Source organism: Heterodontus francisci, chromosome 1 (genome assembly GCF_036365525.1).
Source record: "Heterodontus francisci isolate sHetFra1 chromosome 1, sHetFra1.hap1, whole genome shotgun sequence".
Taxonomy (NCBI): Eukaryota; Metazoa; Chordata; class Chondrichthyes; order Heterodontiformes; family Heterodontidae; genus Heterodontus; species Heterodontus francisci.
The window spans coordinates 284,017,434-284,044,869 of NC_090371.1; the positions used below are offsets into that span (position 1 = coordinate 284,017,434).

The 27,436-nt window shown below is 40.5% G+C and overlaps 1 protein-coding gene across 4 annotated transcripts in view; it reads left to right on the top strand.

The window, feature by feature from the left end:
* Window positions 1-27,436, top strand: part of uso1 (USO1 vesicle transport factor) — an 80,212-nt gene that overhangs the window by 31,314 nt on the left and 21,462 nt on the right. For 2 of the 4 annotated variants that reach the window (XM_068046956.1, XM_068046964.1), the window contains 9 exons: window positions 2,359-2,479; window positions 5,068-5,246; window positions 9,443-9,583; window positions 11,129-11,217; window positions 12,108-12,262; window positions 13,841-14,046; window positions 21,000-21,020; window positions 24,714-24,824; window positions 25,353-25,471. In XM_068046956.1, the coding sequence (XP_067903057.1) occupies window positions 2,359-2,479; window positions 5,068-5,246; window positions 9,443-9,583; window positions 11,129-11,217; window positions 12,108-12,262; window positions 13,841-14,046; window positions 21,000-21,020; window positions 24,714-24,824; window positions 25,353-25,471 (1,142 nt within the window). The remainder of the gene's footprint in view (window positions 1-2,358; window positions 2,480-5,067; window positions 5,247-9,442; window positions 9,584-11,128; window positions 11,218-12,107; window positions 12,263-13,840; window positions 14,047-20,999; window positions 21,021-24,713; window positions 24,825-25,352; window positions 25,472-27,436) is intronic. The other 2 variants (XM_068046966.1, XM_068046967.1) reach the window with 1 other exon arrangement.

Sequence of the window (27,436 nt, forward strand, 5' to 3'; positions counted from 1 at the left end):
AAAACTTTAAAAGCAGTTACTAAATATGCAGTCACTAAAATGTAGTTAATGTGGATTCAGAATAACTTTCCTTTTCTAAGAAAATAGGTAGACTTGTGTAAGTTATCACATTTGAAGTAGTGAAGAGGGATTGAAACTAGAGAGAAAGTAGATGACATTGGGGCTGTTGATAAATTTCTACTCACTGATTTCAGGTAGAAACTTGTAGGCTTATCTCTTGCCTGATGGAGCAGGATCTGTTGTTAGAAGTTGCTAATATTGTCTTGTATCTTCTGTTTCTGAGGAGTCTCCCACTGTAGCAACAGTTTTGACCACAAGTCTTGGGTTGCACAAAGCCAGGGAAATCCTTAATGAGGGCCATTTATGACTTTCTTGCATTTTTCCCCAAAGAAATAATCCACCCTTTATATAATAAAAAAAATCTATCCACTTTGAGCCTATAGGTGCAAGTATATTTCAGCCTTTTGTTTCAGAAGAGTTGTTAGTAGTTGCATCACCCAATGTAGTGAAGCATGCTCTGGCTAGTGTCTGTATATGTGTGTAATTGTCTATTAGATTATTTGGCTTATGTCTGGGGTTCTGAAATTCAGTGTTTGATTAAGATGAATTTACAGTAAGGCTAAAACTGAAATTTTGGTACCACAGTGATGCACTTATTAAAGCATTTGATCATGAATGAAATCGTAAACTTGTCTTAATCTTGGCATTCTCCTACCCAATGTTGCTAGCTGATTGAAATGTTCAGATATTTGATGAATATTTCCTATGCTGCAGGTTATCTCTGCCAAGTCTGAGTAAGGGCTTTCATACGGTATGGGATCAGAGAATGGGCGGCGCAGTGGCTAGCACTGCAGCCTCGCAGCTCCAGCGACCCGGGTTCAGTTCTGGGTACTGCCTGTGCGGAGTTTACAAGTTCTCCCTGTGACCGTGTCGGTTTCCGCCGGGTGCTCCGGTTTTCTCCCACAGCCAAAGACATGCAGGTTGCTAGGTAAATTGACCATTGTAAATTGCCCCTAGTGTAGGTAGGTGGTAGGAGAATGGTGGGGATGTGGTAGGGAATATGGGATTAATGTAGGATTAGTATAAATGGTATAAACATTAGTATAAACATCCCCAGCTTATACACACTACTGAGTCAGCGGCGCTTGAGATGGCTTGGCCATGTGAACCGCATGGAAGATGGCAGGATCCCCAAAGACACATTGTACAGCGAGCTCGTCACTGGTATCAGACCCACCGGCCGTCCATGTCTCCACTTTAAAGATGTCTGCAAACACGACATGAAGTCCTGTAACATTGATCCCAAGTCGTGGGAGCCACTCCAGGCGCTGCTCCACACACCACTGACCAACTCCAGGCGCTTACCCATTGTCTCTCGAGATAAGGAAGCCAAAGAAAAAAAAAGTATAAATGGGTGGTTGTTGGTTGGCACAGTCTACGTGGGCTGAAGGGCCTGTTTCAGTGCTGTATTTCTCTATGACTCTATGATTCTTAGAACATTGGTATATAATTGCTGAACTGGATGATTTACATTCACAAGATAGAATTAAATTATATTCAGTCAGTGAGGAAATTATGTTCCTTCAGTTTGGGTTTCTTTTCCATCTACTATATAGACTGTTTCTGTAGAATATTGGTTATGCTCCTTTTACTTCTAAAGGGCGCAGTGCTGACCTTGCAGAACAGCAGTGGGTACAGATCCTAGTTCTCTTTTTACATTTAGAGACCTGCTTTGAACATTGTGTTTCAGGGTGAGATCCTGAAATAGCCAGAATTGTAACACACACGTCCCACTGATTTCAACTGGCTGCATGATTTTTGGCCACCTAGAAGTGCTATATGCTGTTCAACAGTCTTGCACTGAACAACCCTTCTGTGTTATCTTTGTTTTCAGTGCTTTTGAAATAGCAACTGGGTGTAATCACGGAAGGTATTGGGTACATTATTCATCTATTTATTTTTAGAAAACGGTCCCATTTTGAATAGTTACCTTTTAAAGCTTTTGTCGGTGTCTAACAGGTGGTTAGGAGCTGCATAAGAATTGTTTAAAGTATTTTTTCTGTGATTTCACAAAACAAATTACTTGCCCAGTGAGGTGGGGGTTTGTGTCTTTAAAGCTTTAAAGGATAGTGTACTGAATGCTGTCTCACATCACAGCCCCAAATTTGTTCAGTTATAAAAACTTAAATCTGGCTGAATCTAGTTATTGTTTATCTGACTTAGGACTTCTAGCAAATTTATAAAGCAGATATTGTTATTTTAGTTCTAGGGTGATAGTACTGCTAAAATAGCCAAGGGAGAGAGAGAATGGAAATACTTTAAAGATGAAAAATAGCAAAAGCATCTTTTTTTTTGCAGGGGCTTCTGTTGCTGCAACAATTAACAAAAGCCAATGCAGCCATTCAGAAGATTGTAGCTTTTGAAAATGCCTTTGAACGCCTGCTGGATATTATCACTGAAGAAGGGATGAGTGATGGAGGTAATCTTGAACCTAAACAGAAACAATTAATGAATGAACAATGTTGCTTTTCTTTCAAAACAAAAGCCACCGCTGATTTTCATTTTTCAGTTGCATAGTTATAAATATCTTCACTGTTGACTCGCTGATGTCACAATGTAGCTTGCTAATGATTTTACCTTTCATTTTAAAAAAGGTTAAGCTGAAAGATGTCGCAATTGTGATGCATTCTTCATCTTTCCACATTTATTTGGAATATTTCTGACATAGAGAATGTTGGAGCTGCTGCTATATACGACTTGCCCTGTTAATCCTATTTGTTAAATCAGTACTTTACTGCATGCCATGTAAAAATTGATTTAACAAGCTCAAAAAGGAGGGTGAGGGACTGACGGACACTAAATGAAACTTTGCCTCAGTTTTTGCAGAGGAGTTGGACATTGTGATTGCAGAAATATCAAGTCACATCATAAAAGTCACATTGTTAGTTAGAATTGTTAGTAGAGGCTATCATTTCATAATAAATGGTGCTGAAGAAGCTATTTGCACTTAATCGCAGAGAAATCACAGGGATTTAATCTTTTACATCTAAGGGAATTGAAAGAAATAGAGGAGTATCTGACTATAATTTTCCAAAGTTCTGTCGAAAGGAAACTTGTGACATCCCTCTTCAAGAAAGGGCAAGGATAAGCCAGGAAATTATAGCGATAAAGTTACCAAGCATTTGGGGTAATTTTATCAAGACCAGTCAGCATTGGTTTTGAAACGACAGTTTGCATTTATGCAGTATTCTAGAATCCTTTAAAGAAACAGCAGGTATGTAACAAAGTGCAGCTGATGTGACTTTTATTAATTTTCAATAAGCATTTCATAATGTACCACAAGAGATTTGCTGGCAAAGCGCATAGCATATAGTGAGATAGTTTGCTGAAGAGAAATTGTAGGGATAAAGTGACTGGATGAGTGGTGTTCCATTGGGGCCTGTGTGGTTTTTGCTATTACCATTTCCAAAACTAGATTAAACCTGAGAGTTGAGGGAGCAACATTGGAAATTTGCTGATACTAAATTAAGGAGTTTTGTATATTGACTAGGAATGTACGTGACTGCAGGAAGACGTACTGTAGCCAGATTGACAGATGGATGGCAAATGAAATACAGTGCAGAGAAATTTGAAATAATATATTTTGCCTTCAAGAATAGAGGAAGGATGTGCACCTTAAAGGGAGTGGGGGAGCAGTGGGACCTTCTGTGAATCCACAAGTCATTAAAGGTGGTGGCATGAGAAGGTTAGGGCAATAAAAGGCAAATGGAATCAGTTTTTTATTCGAGTTGTGAGTGTTACTAGCAAGGCAAGCATTTATTTCCCTTGAGAAGGTTGTGTGAGCTGCCTTCTTGACTACTGAGTTGATTGCTGGGCCACATTGCTGAGAGTCACATACAGGCCAGACAGCAGGTTTCCTTTCCTAAAGGCATTAGTGAACCAGATGGGTTTTTACAGCAATCTGGTAGTTACATGGCCACCATTACAGGTATTAGCTTTTATTCCAGATTTATTTCATAATTAAAATTTAAATTCTTCAGCTGCTGTGATAAGATTTGAACTCGTGTCTCTGGATCGTTCGTCCAGTCCTCTGGATTTACCAATCCAGTAACATCATCACTGCTTCCATTCCCCACCATTTACCTATAGGCCTAGAATGCAAAGCAAGAATGTAATGGTAAACTTGTATAAGACCTTAAATTGTGATTGGCGTATTGTGTACATCCTATTATAAGAATAGTCAAAGTGCAGCATGGATTGACTAGGATTTTACCAGAGATAAGGGATTGCAAAAGTGAGATTTGAGAAGTTAGGAATTTTTCACCAGGTTATCTGATGGAAGCCTTAAAGATTATGAAAAGGTTATAATTGCATAAATAGTGATAGATTATGATGGTAACAAGAGGGTACAAATTTAAGATCAACAGCGCAACTTCTAGCACGCCATCAGTGACTTCTTCAATATTTGCCACGACGCATCCATTTAAGGTGATTACATCTGGCTGGCAATCTGTGAAGCATGGATGCTCTTCTGTAAAAAATATTTTAAAAAAAACACAATTGCTTGGTCATCGTAATGGAAACTGTTTGTTTCGGATCTTCTATTTACACTCCATAATATATGACTTTGGGTAAACTTCTGAAAATAAAATTGAGTTTTGCCATGGTTCTTGACACATTGTCCCAGATACCAGCCTATCCTGCTCATGAGATATGGTTTGAAATATTCCCATTCTGAAATTGGCAAATCCTCTATACTGCTAATTCAAATCACCTATAGATGCATCACTGAGTCTTCCCAGGCCCTTTTGACCTTGCCATGTGCATCAGGATTCCTCTCCTTTGGCAAAATACATATTTACGCATTCATGCAATGATCTTAATCATCAGTGTTGAACAACCGTGTGAGAAACTTCTGTCCCTTAATTTACCAAAGTACCCACTGGAGTTTTGTTGCAAAGAATGCCAGTCCTAAACAGATTCCATGATGATCCTATAAATTAAGTTGTGTGGAATCTATAATGTAATAAAATAATTGTTATAAATGTCTTTAACTGTGTGTTCTAGGCATTGTGGTTGAAGATTGTCTTTTGCTGCTGCTTAACTTAATGAAGAACAATAGTTCAAATCAGAATTTTTTCAAGGAGGGTTCATACATTCAGCGCATGAAACCTTGGTTTGAAGTTGCTGAAGACAATTCTGGTTGGTCTGCACAGAAAGTAACAAATCTTCACCTGATGCTGCAGGTATTATTTCTTAGAGTTAAGAAATCAAAAATGAACAAAAACTTTTATACAGTACCTTATAAAATCCTCAAGACTTCCCAGAGAACTTCATAGACAATCAGTTACTTTTCAAGTGTAGTCACTGTTCTGTGGTCAAATACAGCAACCAATTTACCTCCAGCAAGATCTCAAACAATAGTGACGCAAATGTTTAGTTACTCTGTTTTCATAATTGAAGGATGAATGTTGGCTAAGACATTGGGGAAAACGCCTGGCTTTTTGGAAAGTACCATGGATCTTTTACATCCAACTGAACAGACAGATGGGGCCTGGGGTTTACCTCTGATCTGAAAGACAGCACCTTCAACAATGCAGCAGTCCCTCAGCACTACTCTGGCCATTTGATTGGTTCATTTCGCCTTGTCATTTCCTACCGATCTGAGCACCAATTGCCTACTGTCTCCACTACTTTTCTAGAGACTGACTTGGTCTGACAACCCATCACTGTTTCTGTCTGATCCATGGTGACTATGTGATCAGTTCCTGCTTTCATTATTTGGTGAAATGGCAGAGTGAAAGCTCAGTTTTTCTTTTAGGGCTCTGGATAATTCACATGAGTTGTGTGACCGATTTCACCATTTACTTGTTATGTCCCCCAACTGTACCAGAAGGCCATTGAATATTAATGATGACTGACCTGCTTTTTGCAGGCTTTGTTTTTTTTTTTAAAAAGAACATAACCATAGGAGATGAATTCATGTTACTAATTCTATATTGATTTTACTTTATCCACTGATATTTAAATTATTCTAACTGAAGTTTACCCATGAACATTTCCAAATATATATGCATAATGCTTTTTAAATTGGTGCAATTTTCATGCACTTGCCTTTTCATAAATTCAGAGAACTGTTGGCAAACTGTAACTAACACGATATTTGTTGAAATAACTAGCTTTAATGTAGAACTTTTTTAAGTAGTGTGCTGTTTTAGAAAATATATTCTTAAAATCTTACTTTTAAAATCAGTTTGTTATACATAACAAATGGATAATTCTGGTTTTGATCATTCTACAGAATGTGCAAACCAAGCTCTTGTCTTGTGCTGGTCTACTTTGTTTTGCTCAGAATGATGTGCAAGAGGCTTGTCTAATGAGTAGTTTGAATAGTGTCATTTCTGGGTGTCTCCCTGTAGCTTATTTGTTTAATTTGTCTTATTTTCATGATTTCTACATCAAGCATTTGTCTTCATTACAGCTGTGAAAATTTCCAGCTATTTGCCTCTGTGGACTGCTTTATTTTAATTATCAAATGAATTATGCCTTAATATGCGCGTCATTAGAATTGCAAAGCTTGAAAATTGAGGCTTGATCATGGTATGCTGACCCCTAGAGTTGGTAATTATAACGGATAATTATGACTACTCTACAGTACAACATTTTTGTTTTGCTGAAAGGAGAAACACAAACAATGGTATTCTTTCACTTTATTCTCCTCCAATATCTCTCATCAGTGGTCTTCCTTCAAGGAATTATCCTCTCATCCATTCCTGTCAGTTCTACAGCAGTTGCATCTCCTCAAACTATTTCTTGTGCTCCCTCAATACTGCACAGGTGCGTCAGCCTTGAATCTGTGCTCAAGTCCTGGAATGGGACTTGAACCCACAACCTCTGACTCAGGTGAGAGTTCTACCAACTAGCCACAGCTGATACTCGTCAAAATTACCCACAAGAATGGGGGTCACCTTTCACATACAGCCAACAGACTTCAACTCTGTCACTCTACTATTACTGTTGATTCTGAGACTCTTGTCAAGACTTAAATGAGGCAAAAGTTTCTGCTGCCTAACATCAGCAAGACCAAGTGTTATGCCCAGGTGAGAAAGGTGTCTAGGGTTCTCTTTCGGCCTTCACCTGGTCTTACTGTAACAGGGTTTAGTTTTAAACACACCGTGCTTTTAGCTCCCCCTTGGTGAATCCTTGTTCACCACTTTCCAATTATAAGGCAAAGAAACCAGCACAAACAGGCTTTCATGGGTTTAAAGAAGAAAAGTTGAAATTTATTAAACTAGAACTCTAATTCGGTTGATGCCTACTGATGCACAACGCGCCCACGCTAGCATGCATACACAATACACATGCAAATAGAGACAAAAGAGCAGAAGAAAAATAAAGTGGAAAAGTTTGAGGCAATATCTGAAGAGTTGTTATGGTTCTTCGAGTTCAATGTAGAGTCCTTGATTGTAGGTAGATCTTGTTTTTTGTTGATGCCCAGTATTCTTCTTAAACCTAGTTCACTGTTGGAGACTTTTCTCTCTTGGGGTTCATGTGTCATCAGTGGGTTTTGGAGTTCCGTGAGAAAGAGATGGGAGCAGACAGGAGAGGCTGTGGTGAGCCAGCCCGGAGAGGTCTTTTCAATCCAGGAGCAAACAGCTTTCTGCAGACTCTCAGTTCAAACTGTACAATTCAGAAAAAACAAACAAACTGCCAAGCAGGTTAGTCATGTGACTAGCTGGTTTGACCACGTCAGTTTGTGGGATTGTATTGGAGCAGGGGATAGCTGCTTTGTTAATATGCAAAAATGTCTTTCCAGCCAGGGGCCTGGCAACCTCATGTCACAGACCTTTTCTTTCCAGCAACAATTTGAAATTTAATATCCATGTGGCGAAATTAATGTGCCTCATTCTTGGCAGGTGGTGGGCCTGCATGACAGCAAGCCTTCTGTTTCCTTACCTGCCCCTTATATGCCTGAGGTCCAGTTCCATCAATCTCCCCAGTTGCTTTTTGAGGTTCAACCATGAAGTGCTCAGTGTTCTCCTCCAGGCACACATCTGATGCTTCATCAATGACCTTCCTTCAATCATAAGGTCAGAAGTGGGGATGTTCACTGATGATTGCACAATGTTCAGCACCATTCGTGACTCCTTTGATACTAAAGCAGTCCGTGTAGAAATGCAGCAAGACTTGGACAGTATCCAGGCTTGGGCTGATAAGTGGCAAGTAACATTTGCACCAAACAAGTGCCAGGCAATGACCATCTCCAACAAGAGAGAATCTAACCATCTCCCCATGACATTCAATGGCATTATCATCGCTGAATCCCCCACTATCAACATCCTAGGGGCTACCATTGACCAGAAAATGAACTGGAGTAGCCATATAAATACCGTGGCTACAAGAGCAGGTCAGAGGCTAGGAATCCTGTGGCGAGTAACTCACCTCCTGACTCCCCAAAGCCTGTCCACCATCTAAAAAGCACAAGGCAGGAGTGTGATGGAATACTCTCCACTTGCCTGGATGGGTGCAGCTCCAACAACACTCAGGAAGCTCGACACCATCCAGGACAAAGCAGCCCGCTTGATTGGCACCCCATCTACAAACATTCACTCCCTCCACCACCGACACACAGTGGCAGCAGTGTGTACCATCTACAAGATGCACTGCAGCAATGCACCAAGGCTCCTCAGACAGCACCTTCCAAACCCGCGACCTCTACCAACTAGAAGGACAAGGGCAGCAAATGCATGGGAACACCACCACCTGCAAGTTCCCCTCCAAGTCACGCACCATCCTGATTTGGAACTATATCGCCATTCCTTCACTGTCACTGGGTCAAAATCCTGGAACTCCCTTCCTAACAGCACTGTGGGTGTATCTACCCCACATGGATTGCAGCGGTTCAAGAACGCAGCTCACCACCACCTTCTTGAGGGCAATTAGGGATGGGCAATAAATGCTGGCCTGGCCAGCAACGCCCACATCCCATGAAAAAATAAAAAAATCAGAGACTTTGTTCCCCATTTCTGAAGCATTGCTTGTTTGCCCCCCTTCCCGGCTCCCCCACTCCTGTCTTTACTAACAAAATCTGAATCCACACCCCTATATCTAGAATGCTATTCCTGAATAACTGCTTCACTGGGCAAAATCTTTTCCAGGTCAGTTCAGCTGATGTATTTGCCAATACATTTAAAGAACAGGTGATTTTGAACTTTATGCTTCTAATAAGAGATGTTAATTCAGACTTGTGAAAATCGACTTAAATTAGCTTGTATCTTGCAAAACTGCTTTGCAACTAAAGTTTCAATGCATGTTTTCTGTAAGTTGCAAAATGTAACTGGTTGAAAAAGCAAATTCAGTTAGCATGCACACCAGTCCAGGAACTCTTGATTTCATTCGACCTGCAGAGTTAATTGAAATTTCCTGTGATTTTTAATCTTAGCTGGTGAGAGTGCTGGTGTCTCCTGTGAATCCTCCTGGTGCCACAAGTAATTGCCAGAAGTCAGCATTCCAGTGTGGCTTGTTGCAGCAGTTGTGCACTATCCTGATGGCAACTGGAGTTCCTGCTGACATTCTCACTGAGGTGAGTTACGTAGAATTTTATAGCAGAGACAGGGCATTCAGCTCATATGAGAACCCCCCGCCAGCTACCTGATCAACATAACATTCTTATTTCTTTCTCCCTTGTGTACTTTTGCAACTCATAACTAGACGGTGAAGGCTGGAGCTGAAGTCTGGTGTTATAGATTTACAAGCCTTTCTTTACAAAGACACACATTATATATCGTGCACCTCCAAAACAACAACTGCAATTTCAGCCTTCTATAGATGAGCACAGGTGAATCCTCAGTTAAAGCCTACCATCTGAATACAATTAAACCCCCAATTAATAGTTAACAGTACTTATCTCGCTGCCCCCTATTTACCTCCGTTACTCCCATGTGGTAGCAAGTTTCACATTCTCACCACTCTCTGGGTCGAGAAGTTTCTACTGAATTCCTTATTGCATTTACCAGTGACTATCTTATATTTATGGATTCCCTAGTTCTAGTGTCCCTGACAAGTTGAAACATCTCTGTTTACCCCATCAAACCCCTTCATAATTTTAAATACCTCTCAGGTTACATAAGATTGTGATACAAGTCGTTAAAATTATAAACACGGCAACATTCCTGAAAATTGTTAGGATAAGAGCAGTTTACCAAAGGGTTACTGGAGATCAGGATTATTTACTGTATGTGTAATAAAATGTTAGTATGATTTAATTTTTTAATGTTGCATATGGGAGATACTTGAAGCATTAAGCATAATTTCTTGTGGGCTAGAGCTGCAATATTCAACACAATGCTGTTAATAATTTTGGCGCTAACTGCTGTTGACGGAAGGTATGACTTAAAAATGCAAATATGTTACTTGAACTTTTTCAAGGGAACTGTAGGAAAACCCGAGGACACCATAGTTGCATGCTGCCAGTACTTGCAGTCGGATCCCAGTCCCAGGCAGGTAGAGAACACAAAAAATGTATGTTTTGCTCCACCTGATCTGAAGGCAGTAGGGAGCATTTGGGATAATCATTTCCAACTTGTTTTCAGGGGGGAAAAAGGTTTTTGATGGAAAAGGAAGGTGTCTAATTTGAAGTAGGTTCTGGCCTTCTGAATCCAGCCCAGACTGATGAGAACATAAAAAAAATAGGAGTAGATTATCCTGCTCTTTGAGCCTGCTCCACAATGAGAGAGATACTCTGGCTGCAAGAAATGATTTTTGGAGAGTTTCACTGCTCCTGGTGGCATGAGCCCACATAGAAAACTGCCCTGATTTAGCATTGTGGTATGTTTACTTCTTGAGCAAACACAAATGCTGGTCGGGGGGAACTGATATGCTGGTATGTTAGGTAGTCCTCTTGAGGTTGAAGTTGATTTGCGTTGTAGGATAAGAGTAGGTGGAGTTTTACTTGGCATCTAATCATGTTGTAGTTTACTGGGCATGCTTGGTGTTGAGGCTGTGTGCTTAGAGTAGAAAGTGTTCTTTTGCTTCTCACATTTGACACCTGGTTGTTGTAGTGCACAAGCATTTATTGTATCTGTGACGTTTGTTTTTTTCCCCCCATTTGGCTTTCATATTTACATAGACAATTAACACGGTATCTGAAGTCATCAGAGGCTCCCAGGTAAACCAGGATTATTTTGCTTCTGTGAATGCACCTTCCAATCCACCAAGGTAAGCAGATTTTTTTTTAAATGAAAAGCTTAATTTTACCATATGCTCATTTGCAGAAGTCTCCAAAGCTACTATCTTGTAAACATCGATCCTGAATGAACATATTGAACATTTTCATTTTGTTTATTGAGTTATTCAAAGAAGTTGTAAGCATTCCAAGTCTGTGAAATTATTACAATTTCAGTTCATTTTGCTTCATTTTATCTACTGCACTGAACCTTCCGTCCTACAGTTTTTAGTTGTTACTGAATACAGTGCAACCTATTTTTATGTATTGACTTGTAATTTTCAGAAACAATCAGAATTATCCTCCTGTATGTGTACTGCAGTATTCAGCCCAGGCAATGTGTGCATTTTGTTGATTTTGTAAAATGCTAGTGCTAACACTTAATATACAGTACTGTCTTTAATGTTGCTATATTAACTGAAATCAGATTGGATTGCTTTAGTAAATTGGTATTAATAACAGCAAGATCTTCTGTTACAAAGTGCGGCAGGTGTTTTGAAGTTAGGAGGACATGTTAATGAATTATGCTGACTTACAGCAAAATGCACTTTTTGACAAATGGCAGTGTAATGAAATCCCATAATGATTTCATATTCATTGCTGGGTGTGCACATTTTTAGACAAAAATACATTTTCTGGGTATGCCCTGAATATTGAGAGAAGTGTCTCCACTGTTGGCACCACACTAAAGAAATAAAAGCAACAGTGGGGCCCAAAGGAAGCAATTAATGAGCAGATCAGCTTTCTGAGTTTGATGAAGTATTGGCTTGTTAAATCGCAACCACATTCCCTGTCAAGTGTCAGCCTATACTTGATATGAAAATGTGTTTTAAAATATCCTTCTCTGAAGTTTGTCAGAAAAAAAACTTTTTTTCCAACACAGACCTGCAATTGTTGTGCTGCTGATGTCCATGGTGAATGAAAGGCAACCATTTGTCCTGCGTTGTGCTGTGCTCTACTGTTTCCAGTGCTTCTTGTATAAAAACCAGAAAGGACAAGCAGAGATTGTTGCCACACTTCTACCAGCAACTATTGATGGTAAGCTTTCCTGTTCAGCCAGTTTCCAAGATATAGCAGAAGTAGCTGAGAAACTTCTGTGCAGGTTGAGTGACACAGATCCTTAAAGTGTGAGAACACGTTGCTAAAACTGTTTCCTTTTGTTTAAAAAAAGGGATATGGGATCTTAGGTTTATGAAAAGAGGAATAAAATAAAATGTAAAGAGGGGATTTGAAAAGGTTAGGTCACATAACTTGTGTCCAGTTTTGGGTGTCCTCCTTTTGGGAGGATGTCAAGGCCATGGGGAGGGATTCTACTTGATCATAACCAGGATGATGTGGGGCATTCTAGAACGAAAGGTCATAGTTTTAGGATAAGGGGTAGCAGATTTAAAACAGAGGTGAGGAAAAATTACTTCTCGCAAAGGGTCATGAGTCTGTGGAATTCACTACCCCAGAGTGCGGTGGATGCCGCGACATTGAGTAAATATAAGGAGGGGATAGACAAATTTTTAATGAGTAATGGGTTGAAGAGTTATGGAGAATGGGCAGGAAAATGGAGTTGAGGCCGAGATGAGATCAGCCATGATCGTATTGAATGGCGGAGCAGGCTCGAGGAGCTGAATTGCCTACTCCTGCTCCTAGTTCTTATGTTCTTATGAGAGCATTCAGTTATGAGGAGACCAGAGAAACTGGGCTTCTTCCATTCGAACAGTAAACGTCACAGACATCCTTTAGCATTGTTCAAGATTATATGGTAAGGTAAATGGGCAAAAACTATTTCCACTGGTTGGTAACTAGAGTGTGTTAAATTTGGGTTGAATGGTAAAAGAGCGACAAAAGACCTATTCTATAGAGGATTGTTGGGACTAAGACGCTCAACCTGCCGCAGCTACGGAACCAAAATCCATGATCAGATTTAAAAAGGAACTGGATGAATATTTAAAAAGATAAATTCAAAAGAGAAAAGACCAGGGACTTGGGCTCACTAGGCTGAATAGCACTCTCCTGTGCTGTGTTCTAAGAATTTCATTCTTAGTATCATGAAAATTGCAGCACAGGAGAAGCTTATTCAGCCCATTGTGTTGATGCTGGCTGCGCAATTTGATCTATCTGTTCTAATCCCAGTACCCTACATTTTCCCTCAGTCCTGTATTTATTTTCAGATGCTTACCCAGTCTTTTTAAGTGTTGTAGTCTCCATCTCAATAGCCTGAGTGAGGATATTTTTATTAAGGTAACATATACTTGTAATTCAACAATTATGTTGAATGTATCTTGGAGTTTCACCACACAATGTTATATCTCAGGCAGTAGTGTTTTATTGAAGAATGCAAATTGAGATTAAGGCTATAAAGCCAGTACAGCTGAAGATTTGAAGACTGTTATTTGTGCATTCTGCATTAATAACAAAATGCTCACTAATAACTCCTGAAGTCAGTAAAATTCTGCTTTTTTGGATGTATTCTATGACAAAATGTCATTAACAAGAAATGTTTGCCAAGAAATATGTTTTCCTTCAAAAGTAGTAATGTTCCATTTCTGTTTGTCTCTTGCCTGTAGTTCAAGATGATTCATGCATTATTCAAATTTGAGGAGATGCTTTGCTTTCTTTGTTTAGCCAATTCCATTTCAGCTGGCCAGCTGCTGTGCGGGGGCCTCTTCTCTACAGATTCACTCTCAAACTGGTGTGCTGCCGTGGCACTGGCACATGCCCTGCAGGATAACTCCGTCCAGAAAGAACAGCTGCTCAGGGTACAGCTGGCAACCAGTCTTGGAAATCCTCCAGTCTCTCTGCTCCAACAGTGCACCAACATCCTGTCTCAGGTACGAGGTTGTGAAAGTGACTGACCATACTTTGAATTCCAGGCTCGTGAACTATAGCCCAGGTTCATGCTTGAGCTGCCTGTGTCGGTATTAGTCATTTTAGAAAAATGCAGAGTCACTGTAGAGCAGAGTGTTGGTGCTGCATTGCGTTCACTTCCATCCTGTGGATTAATTGCAATTTCTGTGCAAGTTTCTGCTCTCACTAATGCTTTTTGGGGAGTTGATGCATTTTTCCATCCTTCCAAAGTCAACCAGGAAAGGCAGAGGTGAAGATGAAATTTGATGGAAATGTTCAAAATTATGAAGGAGCTGGAGGGCACAGATTTAAGATAACTGGCAAAAGAACCAGAGGCAACATGAAAATAAAAGTGCGTTATTATGATATAGAATGCGCTGCCTGAAAGGGCGGTGGAAAGAGATTCAATAGTAACTTTCAAAAGGGAATTGGCTAAATACTTGGAAACATTAGTAGGGCTCTGGGAAAAGAGCAGGGGAGTGGGACTAATTGGATAGCTCTTCCAAAGAACCAGCACAGACATGATGGGCCAAATGGCCTTCTGTGCCGAATGATTCTACAAAGGCACATGACATGACCATTGGGGTAAGCTGAAGAAACTATAAATAGAAGAATATTTCCAAATGGGAGATGTTTTATGATAGGAGGAAAGTCAACTGCTTGTGGAATATGTCATTAACAAGTCATCTTTATTGAAGACTTCACTGGTTATAAAGCTGCTCTTCACAGATTTCCATTTGTTTCATAGAACAATAATGTTTCAGAGAGTTAGCATTGAAATCAGCCCCTTGTCAACTATTTTAGATTTAAAATTTTTGTTTAGAATTACCAGCTGTTGAAAAATGTGGCCAGTGAGGTGAAGCTCTCGAAGATATAAACAGCTGGTGTCCAACACAGTAATGTTCCTCTGTGTACTAATGTCATTTTGGCACCACTGGGTGTAAGCTGATAACTTGCAAAACCATTGAGGCCAGAGAGATTGCTGTTTCACTGGAGCTGTGGAGAGTTTAAGGATTGAACTTTTACATTAAAAATGTAAACAGTCTGTCGGGGGTGAATATAATAGTGCGTTGACACTATGTCCTTTCACCTATGGGGCCAGAATTTGGTGGAGGACCTCTGAGTAATGTGTGATAATGTCAGCTCAATGTATGTAACCTACATGGAACACTCATTCTAAAGTACGTATGAACAGTGCTGCAGGAGGGCTTCCATAATATATTTTATATAGTTCCCTTAAGTGCTGTGTTCCTAGAATAAATAGTGTAAGCTTCTGTAATTTTTTTCATAACCCATCCCTTTTAAGATACTTGACATTATTTTGAAGGTCTGTCAATTAATTGGAGCTAACTTCTGTGATTAACGTTAATTTTTTGGAGATGTTTGTTGAGGTGCTTTAATAATGGAAGTTGAGACAGGAACACAGGAGGAGGAGTAGGCCATTCGGCCCATCAAGCCTGCCCCACCATTCAATATGATCATGGCTGATCATCCACTTCAATGATATAAAAACAAGAAATGCTGGAAATACTCAGCAGGTCTGGCAGCATCTGTGGAGAGAGAAGCAGAGTTAACGTTTCAAGTCAGTGACCCTTCATCCACTTCAATGCCTTTTTCCCACACTATCCTCATATCCCCTTATGTCATTGGTATTTAGAAATCTCTCAATCTCTGCTTTAAACATACTCAATGACTGAGCTTCCACAGTCCTCTGAGGTCGAGAATTCCAAAGATTCACAACCCTCTGAGTAAAGAGATTTCTCCTCATCTCTGCCCTAAGCAGCTTCCTCCTTATTTTGAAATTGTGTTGCCTGGTTCTAGACTCCTGAACCAGGGGAAACATCTTAGCTGCATCTGCCCTGTCTATCCCTTTAAGTATTTTGTAGGTTTCCCTACTAATAGCAGAAATGCATTTAATTTGGAGCTCTAAATTACGTGAGAGAGAAAGGAATATCAGGATATGCTGATAGTTAGGTGATATGCAATAGGAGGAGGCTCGTGTGGAGCTTAAACACAGGTATGGACCAGTTGGGCCAAATGGCCTGTTTCTGTGTCGTAAATACTGTGTAACTTTGTGTAAGTTATGCAGAGTACTATTTACTAATAAATCTCAGCTGAAATACTGGAGTTGTATGATGTTTTATTCACAGGGGACAATTCTAGACATCCAATCCATTTTCCAGAAAGGTAAAAGCTAATTGTTCTTTAAATGGAGGCTTTGTAAGCTTCGTGTTTACAACTCAGTCTGGGGTTTGCTTCCAAAGACTCCTGAGATTGAGGTTTCCATGTTTTCCGGTGGAAAAGAAGTCCTGTTGTGTATTGATGAGGGACACGACCCTGTTTCACTCCATTGTGCACTCCAAAACTGTCAGAAGTGGAGCCATCAAACTGTACAATGCAGTGCATGATGTCATGGAAGGAGCGGATGAGACTGAGCTTTGGTGGACAGCCGATTTTTCCTAAAATTTTGCAGAGCCCTGCTCTGCTGACAGTGTTGAATGTTTTAATTAGATCTATGAAACTAAGGTAAAGGGGTATACTCTGTTCCCTACACTTCTCCTGTAGCTGGTGTATGGAGAAGATCATATCCCCAGTAGATTGGCAGGCATGGAAACCGCACTCTGCTTCCAGGTACACTCTGTCTGCAAGTAAATTGAGGCCTCTAAGTATGGCCCAAGCAAAGGCCTTCCCTGTGATGCTAAGGCGTGAGATACCTCTGTAGTTGTTGCAGTCTCCGCTTTAAGGATGTTTGCAAGTGTGAGATGAAGGCCCTAAATGTCGACTATCGCACCTGGGAGTCACTAGCTAGCGAAAGAGGGAAATAGCGACACATCCTGTGGACTGGTGTGCACTACCATGACGACCAGTTGCTACAGCAGCTTGGCAACAGGCGCCAACGTCAAAAACAACAACTCATCATGTCACTTGGCAGCTTCATGTGTGGCACTTGTGGCAGAACCTGCCTCTCGAGGATTGGCCTTCACCCCCATCAGCAAAAGTGCACCAAGAGAAGACACCCCACCTAAATGAGGGCGGTGCAGCAGCTAGCACCGCAGCCTCACAGCTCCAGCGACCCGGGTTCGGTTTTGGATTTTGCCTGTGCGAAGTTTGCAAGTTCTCCCTGTGACCGCGTGGGTTTCTTCCGGGTGCTCCAGTTTCCTCCCACATGCCAAAGACTTGCGGGTTTGATAGGTAAATTGGCCTTTGTAAATTGGCCCCCTAGTGTGGGAAGGTGGGGATGTGAGAGGGAAAATGGGATTAATGTAGGATTAGTATAAATGGTGGTTGATGGTTGGCGTGGACTCGTTGGGCCGAAGGGCCTGTTTCGGTGCTGTATCTCTCTATGACTCTATATGGATTGTTTTCTGCATTTCCATCATCTTTCATAGATGGAAGGATGCAAATCATTGATGAGGGAAAATAGTGTTTTTGGTTTGCGAAATGGCAAATTACTAGATCCCTGTAGCATAAATATTTGAAGGTGAGTAAGATGTGGAGTTATTGCTGGTAGTAAATGTGTAGGAAACAATTGTATTCAAGATATAAAATAAATAAGGAAGGATCATAACTTGCATTTTTCCATGCAGGACTTGGAAAAGCCAGTTTATTACCAGCATGAATTGTAGGATAACACAGAAGTAAGCACAGTTCACTATTCCACCCAAATTAATGATTCTGCAACTAAAAACAATTGATAAATAAAATTACCATATTGTCCAGTAAAGAGATTTCCTAAATACTATTTTCATATTGCCTGTTAACTTGGTTGGCTCGCTATACATTATGCTAACTGTGCAGAGACCCCCGTTTCTTTAACTGGATAAGGTATAGTTTATCCATCGGTATTAAAGTAATAATTTGCATAAAAGGGCAAAGTTCCTGGAAGCCCATGAGCAGGAGTTGGAAATGGGAGTCTGGAGACATGAGTAAGTGAGAAAACAAATTGGGGAAGTAAAATCTATCCGTTGAGTGAAATAAAAGCAGAAACACCTGCAATTAGTTGGAGGTGAGGGTGGAACTGGGAGACAGCTGGAAAATCAGCTCCAAATTGCCACCCACTGGCCACAGTCTGCAATGGCATTGTAGCAAGACAATGGAGAAAATTGAATGGGAGCTAATGACATCAGTGTCTAATGCCAAAGGCTGATGCAAAAGTATGGATAAGAAAGTGACAAGACAACAGGAACTTTGGCAGTGCACTTTTGTCACAATCCTAGGCCATTTAATCTTAGTCAAAACATAATTATTCCTCCATTTATTCCAATCCATCCAAATTCCTTTAGTTTGCCCCTGGCTGATTCTAATATGCGATTGTCTGCCAGCCATTCGTTCCATTTACTCCCCAACAGCAAGTGAAAATTAAGCTTAAAACAAACTTAAAAACAATTGAATAGCTTGCAGTAAGGTTAGGATGGTTTGATATTTTTAAACACAAATTTTTACAATTTGGGTGATTTGAACTTTGTACCATTGCTAGTATCCTTTTCCTGCAGAGGCAAAGCAATCTTAAAAGGCACGTTCCAGATCCCATTCTCTCAAAATACCAGTTCTGCTGTCTGCAACCTGTTAATTCACCATCCAATTAAATAATCACTGGTCCTCATCTGTAATCTCTCTTGTAATTCACTCCCAACATCCAATTCAAGAGCACAGAGCTTTTCAGCAGCAGACACCAAGGAGGGCAATTTTATTCCTCTCAAACTGGTGATTTGGTTCGGGTGGGAGGCTAAAAATGTAAAAATCAAAAACGGGGAGGCCACCCACCGTTAACGGTTTTCAGAGGTGAAATGAGGAGTGGGTAACCAATCTGCTCACAGGAGACTGTCGGTTGTTAAAATCTCAATGAGGTTCTGTGCCACCTTTTTAACTACAGTCAGCCAGCTTTCCCTGTCTCCCCACTCCACATGATAGGACTCTCCCACCCCTATCTCCACTCCTCTGTGATCTCTTTCTCTGACTACCATTTCCCTTCTAACCACCATCTACTGTCTTGACCATTATCTGTTCTGCTTCTCCCCTCCCCCCACTGAGATTGCGATTGTATCAGTTAAATCGAATGAAAATTGGGATTTTTAGAGATTAAAATTAACTACAATTTTTTAAATCATCTGATAACTCTCATTATTGCATATCTTAATGGTTACAGCAGATGTGCAAGTTCCTTCTAGTTGACGGGCAGTATCAGCATAACCTGGCAGTTTTGTGTTTAGATTTTCAATCAACTTAGCCAAGACAGTTTTTTCTGTATCTCCCAATGTGATGGTAAAAGAAAAGCCTGCATTTATATAGAACAAAGAACAGTACAGTGCAGTAACAGGCCATTCGGCCCTCCAAGCTTGCGCCGATCTTGATGCCTGTCTAAACTAAAACCTTCTGCATTTCTGGGGACCGTATCCCTCTATTCCCATCCTATTCATGTATTTGTCAAGATGCCTTAAACGTCGCTATTGTACCTGCTTCCACCACCTCCCCCGGCAGCAAGTTCCAGGCACTCACCACCCTCTGTGTAAAGAACTTGCCTCGCACAGCCCCTCTAAACTTTGCCCCTCTCACCTTAAACCGATGTCCCCCAGTAACTGACTGTTCCACCCTAGGAAAAAGCTTCTGACTATCCACTCTGTCCATACCGCTCATAACATATATCACCTTTCATAATCTCAGGAAGTCTGATGAAGTGCAGTCACTATTGCAATGTATGTAGGAAATGCAGAAAGCAATTTTTGCACAGCAAGCTCCCAGAAGCAGCAATGCGATGATCAGATGCTCTGTTTTAGTGATATTGTTATTAGGGGTCCTTTATGTCCTTGCAAATGCAGAGTCAGTTTACATGTAATTGTGTCATGATATGAGTACGTGTCCCATTGAGCTCAATCATCTGTGCACTCTCTGCATGCTATTAGTTCCATTTGTTTCAGTTTTTTTTTGTCTAGTGCCTTTGCTCATCTGTAGGGATACTGGAGGAGGCAGAGTCAGCCATTAGCCCTCTCGGTAGTCTTACCCTGCTCATGCTACAGGCTTATCTCCAATGGCAGTATAAATGTCCCAGTATTGATAATTTTGGAGTTTTACGCATGTTGCTGCCAAGTCTGCCGGATGTGGTTGATGTAAATTGCATGGCAATGGCTTGTCCTTCTGGGATCTAACTGTCCCACCCAGACCAGCATAGCCCTTTGCAGCTTTTTCCCTGATGGGAAGTGAGTGTGTGGGTTGGAGGGGGGGCTTCTACCAGACGAAGTATAACACTGCACTGTACAAGGTGGCAGATTCTGCAGTGGCACAAACCAATGGATGTGTTTCCTATGGAAACTGGACAATAATATAAAAGTGCGTATTTGTACCTTTTTTTTTAAACGTGTTTTTGATCCAGTCCTGTATCCTACCTGGATTCCTCTCGCCTTTAGTTTGTTGTAATTAGAAGCCTTTCATTTGTCAGTAGCTTCCTCATAGTTGGTATGGAGTGTCCTCCCTTTATCTGTACTATCCTGGTCAAGATAGTTTTGGGCACAATCTTCCCTTTTTAACTCCATCTGTCTGTTTAATGATGGTGCTGTATAGCTACTTATCTTGCTCCTTCATGAGAATGGGACTGTAACACCCAATTCTTCCAAATTGTTCATCTGGTTTAGGATACTGATAGGGATGATTATTTGGCATTAAGACTGAAGTAGTAGAATGACTGGGGTCTGTAGAACCGTGTGCTGCCCGAGCCAGTGCTTTCAGAAGAAGAATTCTAAAAGCAGAAATAGTTGGAAATGCTCCGCAGGTCAGTCGATGTTTCAAGTCTAAAACATTCGAGAATGAGAATGATCTATATGGAACCTATCCTCAAACATCTTAAATGTTTGACATTTTTAACATTGAAAAAATTGAAAAAGTCTTTGATTAAGATGATTATTTTAAGAGTCTTTTTTATTCTTTTTTGCTGTATGATTTACAGGGAGATAAGATCAACAGACGGGTAAGTTATTTGGCACAGAGACCATTCGCTTGTTGCAGCAGGGTTCCTTTCTCTTGCCTTGAATTGAGCTAATTTCTCTAACTGCATTGAGTGATTGAACTGCTGTCCTGGGTTTCTCTGTGTTTTATGTTTAGGTTGTTTGGGCTGTAACATGGGAGTTTACATTGCGTTTCTTTTCTTATTGTGGGAAAGAGGACTTGCATTGTCACTGATCTTCTTTCCCTCAAGAGGGCAGTGTGCGATCAGAAATCATTCGTATTTTATCTAAGTGGCATCAACACATTAAAGCAAATTATTTGTTGGATGATGGATTTTGGGGCTGTGGGGGAAAAGCTGGGATGTGGAACTAAATTGAACAACTCTTTCAAAGAGCTGATACAAGCATGACAGGCCGGACAGCCACCTTCTGTGCTGTAAGGTCATGGATATTCTCTTTACCCCACCCCACCCCTCCCCACCACCTCACAGATTCATGTCTGGTACTGTACATAAGATAGATGCTGGGACCTTTCTGGACTGTATGCGTCTGTACAGTACAGGTTTCAGTTATCCTGCACAATTTGAAAAAACTACACCATTATCCATGTATCTGAATATCCTGTGTACAGTGCACATACATTCAGGTTAAACCATACGTCGATTGTTCATGTCAAGTTCCAGCTTTCAGTCAAAATCATAATCAGCATCGTATTATTCTTTCCTCCTTTGTTTGTGCTGCTAGTTCATTCAAGGTGCATATCTGCAATCTCAATTTAAACACCTAGCTTCTTACTAAATTCCAGTGTTTTGCATTTTCCAATTCCCACCGCAGACTGGCCATGATTTGGTGCATTCTGGGCAGTTTCACTCAGTGGCTGCTGTGGGAAATGAAAGTGGGTTGCACTGGTACTGTCCTTGAGGTTGGTGCATGTTGGAGTAGTGTGCAAGGAACAGTACTCTGCAACTCATCATATAACTGACATGCGGGTGCTTGATACAGATATGTAATGAAAAAGTTGGAAAATGTTGCATTCCCCCAGACTAACATTCAGTCTGAGCCCAGTTTTGCAGGTATTTTGAGAAAACTAATTTATTTCTGGCCTCCCTTGGGCTAGGCATGCACTTGTATTTGTAAATTCCTTGTGACTTTCTGTGCAGCATTTTTAAAATTCCATGTTTTGCTGTATATCAATAACTCTTGGTGGCTGGATGTCAGTTGAGTATGTGTTGCTTGTGGTGAAGTCTTGTCCTTCTCAGAAGTGGTGGTTTGAAGGTTTTTCACTGCTTGCAGTTGGCATTGATGGTCACCTGACTGCAAAACTTTGCTGCTTCAAATTGATGAGTGCTGCACTTCATCTTTGTGTAAAAGCCAGTTTTAAGACTTTAAACTGCTGCCGTGCTTGTATATTCGCATTGTTGGGAATAAATGGTCGTGCTGCTTCATCACTATTCCTTCCCCTGTGGTGTATTCCAGTTAGAAATACAGGAAAATATGGAGGAACTTATTGATGGTGAGATTGATGCATTTGACAGCTAAACTTACAAGTACGCCAGAAAAATCACTGCTGCAGGAAAATCCGAGCCATGATATTTTGGTTTAATGACTGCCAAAAAGATTAAACTGTTATTAAGAGTTCGGCTTACACACCATAAACACAGTATAATTTCAGACACTCGCCTCTTTTTGTAACTAGTTGAGACATCTCCAATGAATACTCAGTTACAGACACAGCATCAACTGATCTGGTATGGTTAATGTACTTTCAAATACAGTCAACTTATAATTCATAGCTTAATTCAAACGATTTGATTTTTTTCTCAAATTTCCAATTTGTGCCAGATTAGGGGAGGGATTGCCATTGTTTTGTATTTAAATGTTATTTTTAAGGAACTCAATATATGTGGTAATCTGTCACACCTAGTTCTGAGAGTTGTAAGAAGGTATTCTCTGAGCCTGGAGCTGATGGTTGCTTTGTATTGAAATATAGTTAGTTTCAACTGATGAATTTTGTAGTCAAGTTCAAATTATTTATCGCAACTTTAGTTTAATGTTGGAATTGACAATTGCAGCAGTTACCTGAGTAATTCAAGGTCTTGATGTAATCTGCTCTTGGGGCCCACTGAATTTTACGATTGGCTGTCAATTTTGGAACAGTATTGATTTGAGTTGCTTCATTAAAATGGATTTTCTTAATCAAAAGGACAGATATTGGGATAAATATCTAGTTAATTTCTTAACTTTAAGGCTCCTTTGTGATGAATCACTCTTTAACAATAAGTGTTTGTAAGATTGAACCAACTGAGTCTCCTCTCTAGGAAAGGGAAGACTGAGGGGTGACCTGCTAGAGGTCTTTAAGATATTGAAAAAGTTTGGGGTCAATCTAAAGAAAATATTTGGACTTGTGAGGGAGTCGAGTGATTAGACCGTCACAAATAAATCCAATAAGGAGTTCAGAATAAACTTCTTTACTCAGAGTGGTGAGAATGTGAAGCTCGTTACCACAGGGAGTAGTTGAGGTGAATTTTATAAGTGCATTTCAGAGGAAGCTGGATAAGCATAGAGGGCTAAAGGATTGGAAGAAAATGCTGATGGGGGTAGATTAAGTATCGTGAAGCTTAAACTCTAGCATGGATCAGTTGGGTTGAATGGCATGTTTCTGCACAGTACATTCAACTTGCCTCTTTTTTTATGAATAATAACACCATGCAGTGGGATTCACCCCATCTCCAGTACCTACTGCTACTTGGATCGTTTTGTAGGAGTTGTGTGCTGCACAACTGACTCTTGCAATGATGTCTGTTTCATCTAAACAGCTACATATATAGCACCTCCTAGCATAGTAAAATGTCCCAAGGTGCTTGAGTAAACTGTGTAGTCTCCAACTGAGTAACCCTTCAAATCTGTGATGTAAATAGGATGGCTTGCTGGAATGATTTGTACAAAGGTAATGGCCTTGGTCAGCCCACTGTCAGGATGTCCCTGTTCCTAGGCACAAGGCAAATGTTGAGGTCTGAGGCCTCTCCCTCTGGATGAGAACTTGGAAAAGAAGGTAGCCAATGACTCACTGAGGTTTTTAAAAAGAAACTAACCTTGCACCAGAAGTTTAGAATACAGAAGCACAGTTAGAAATGATATTGTATGGCAAGCAAGATGGTGCACTGATATGGCAATGGTTAGGTTGTTAGTCTGTATTATCGTGTGAAGGTAAGTTGTACTGATCAAACAAAGTTAGCCTGATGGTAACTGGTGCTCGGTTTATTCACTCGCTATGAAATAAAACAACTTAACAATTTGTACGTGGCGTCTTTACGGTCCGCATTCGATAGAAATTGCATAAGTGTGAAAAACACGAGTTTCTGATTCAGATCAGAAGAGGTGCAGTTATACCCTTGTGTTACACTTTGATCTAGTTAGATCCTAGATGGGCACACCCCTACAGCAAGACATTTAGTGGAGTGACTGTAGCTGCACCTCCAGAGAATATCTAAAGCTAGATTCAAACTTGCAAAAGATCTTTCTTTTAAGTTGTGTGCAGTTTAGAATTCATGTGTTTTTACAGCTTTGCTTTATCCTACAGCACTAAATATTGTAATATTATAATCACTTGTACTGCAGACTGCTTGTCAAACCCAATTAACAGCTCAAAGCTTTCAACGGAAATTTGCAAATCAAATATAACCATATCATTACTGTCATTTTATGGTTTAATTCAGGGAAGCAAGGTACAGACACGGGTTGGCCTGCTAATGTTGCTGTCCACGTGGATGACCAATTGTCCCATCGCTGTGAATCACTTTTTGCACAACCAGACTAATGTCCCTTTTGTATCCTTTTGTGCATTGTTTTCAAAAGTTGGAGCTGTCAGTTGGCCTCTGTTGAAGATAAATATAAATGAGACTGGGCCAGCAGTTCTCTTGAACAGTGCACTGAATGCAGATATACGCATACCGCTCTCATTTTCTCATGAGGTTTTTCAAGGTTGTACTTGTGTATGGGTGGCAGGTATGAGCTTCAGAGGGTGACATTTCCTTCCTGTGTATTTGTATGTTTTACTTTTTGTTTGTACTTGGTTATCACTGCATCATATTCATATTTCTTTGATCACGTTTTTCTCTTTCTTTCACTTTTGATATTAGGTTCTTCAGTAGAAAAATGTTGCACTGCATATTAAAAACAAATGGTAATGAAAATGTTTCATTTGAAAATAGAATTCCAAATGTATTTCATACACTATATTTGCTGAAGGGAAATGGTTCCTGAATAAAGACTCCATTCCATAGCTACTTTTACTTCTGTAACCCCTTTATTTCCAAGTTGCTGGTTTTAAGATTGCCCTTGACGACATTCTTCAGTTAACTGCACAGATATCTGAGAACCTTGGGGAAGAGGAACAACTCGTGCAAGGTCTCTGTGCCCTTCTATTGGGCATCTGCATCTATTACAATGAGAACTCACTGGAGAACTACACTAAGTAAGTGATTCCACAATCCTGGAGTGCAGAACAAGTTCGAGGAACATAATTAGTTGCAAAGACCCGATGTGAAACAATTTTTTTTTTTAAATGGAGCAAGGTGTCTTCATAACCTAGTTTTTAATTTGGAATGGCTTACAAATATATCTAATGGTGAAAACTTTTTTGTGATTTCCTTTTTACTTGCTGTGAATTATTTAATCAGAAGAATGTGGTGAATTGGTTATTTTACCAAGAAGAAATGTGTTGTGACAACCACCCTGTATTGGCCAGCAGCCCCCGCCCCCCACTGCCCCACCCCACATTCTCAGATTTCGACACTTCTGCATATCAAACCATAGCTGATTTGACCCAGCCACAGCAGGTGCCTCCGTTCCCAGTGAGGGTGTGAATTTGTTTCAGATGGTGTCTGTCAACTCTACATTGTCTTCCATGCTTCTTCTCCAAGCTGGGCACTAGTTCCCCCATCCCCTTCCCCTGCACTATCTGCAGCGTCTGACCTACAGACTGTGCATTCCTTGGAACACGGGCTGATTCTTCAACATGTTGCAGATATCTCGGCCTTAATTCTCTGATTTGCTGACTGCTGCCCAGTGCAGTACTGATAGGTATTTGGGTTTTTCTTCATTATTATTCTTGAGCATTGAGTGCAGAAACTATCCAGCCTTTTATCATGCATTGCCCATCTTGCAGGATGAGTTAAGTGTTCATGTTAAAAATCCCTATGATCCTGACCTTGGAAAGAAGCCATAAATCCTCAGCAGCCTTGCTGATTCCTACATTTGTTTTTGAGCTCCGAACTACTTGCGATTCCAGAAAATTGAAAAATCTAACATATTCCAGAGGTTCTCCCTGAAGTCTGATATTTCCGTGTTGATGCTTGACCTTCATTGTCTTAGTCTTTCTAGTATTGATAACGGTGAGATGTTGCTAGCTTCAGAAGAGCCCTCTAAGAAACTTTCTTCTGGGACAATATCAGCAAAATACAAGTTGACAGGTCCAGTGGTCTTCAGCCATTTGATGCTGCTGTTATCTTTTAGTTCCTTTAGAATCCAATCAGTTCCAGTGTCGAAGCAAATGCAGCCATGTCTAGTTCCCATTGTTTCAAAACCATTGTGTTTGCAGCCTCTGTCCTATTTTGCCAAGGTTCTTGATTATTTTTGGGGTGCTGAAGGGTTGTAAAATAGTACAGAAAGAGACCCATTAAATGCTGTCAAAGGCATTTGCGGTGTCCATTAAGAATTAGTGGCTTCTGAAATTCGTGATCTCTGGTTATCCTTCCCAGAATAACAATCTGGTCATTACAAGATCTCTGGGAAGAAACCTTCATTATTCTGAAGCATCATCTTTATTCTCAATAGGGTCTGAGTATCACCTTGAGTCTGAGGTGTAGAACAGTGCTGAACACTTCCGAACACTGATGAAAAGAAAATTGTCAGACCTCTCCACCTGTCGTCATTATTAACCTTTCCACATTTTGATAGTTCGTTACTGTCTCATTTGTGGGTTCCACACTCCAGCATATCCACCTTCCTCCTTGCTGTATTTTTAGTAATTTCCTTTTTGGTTTCAGGAGCTTTTTTGAATTGTTGTTGGGCCTTTGCAACCTCCTGTGTGATTTTCTTTAAAATTTATTCTTGGGATGTGGGCACCGTTCATTGCCTGAATCTAATTGCCCTTGAGAAGGTGGTGGTGAGCTGCCTTCTTGAATTGCTGTGGTCCATGTAGGGTAGGTACACCCACATTGCTGTTAGGGATGGAGTTCGAGGATTTTAACCCAGCGGCAATGAAGGAACGTCAACATTTTTATAAGTCGGGGTGATGTGCAGGGGACTTGCAGGTGGTGGTGTTCCCATGAGCCTGATGCCCTTGTTCTTCAAGGTGGTAGAGGTTGCTGATTTGGAAGGTTCTGTTGAAAGAGCCTTGGTGAGTTGTTTCGGTGCAACTTGTAGATGGTTCACACTG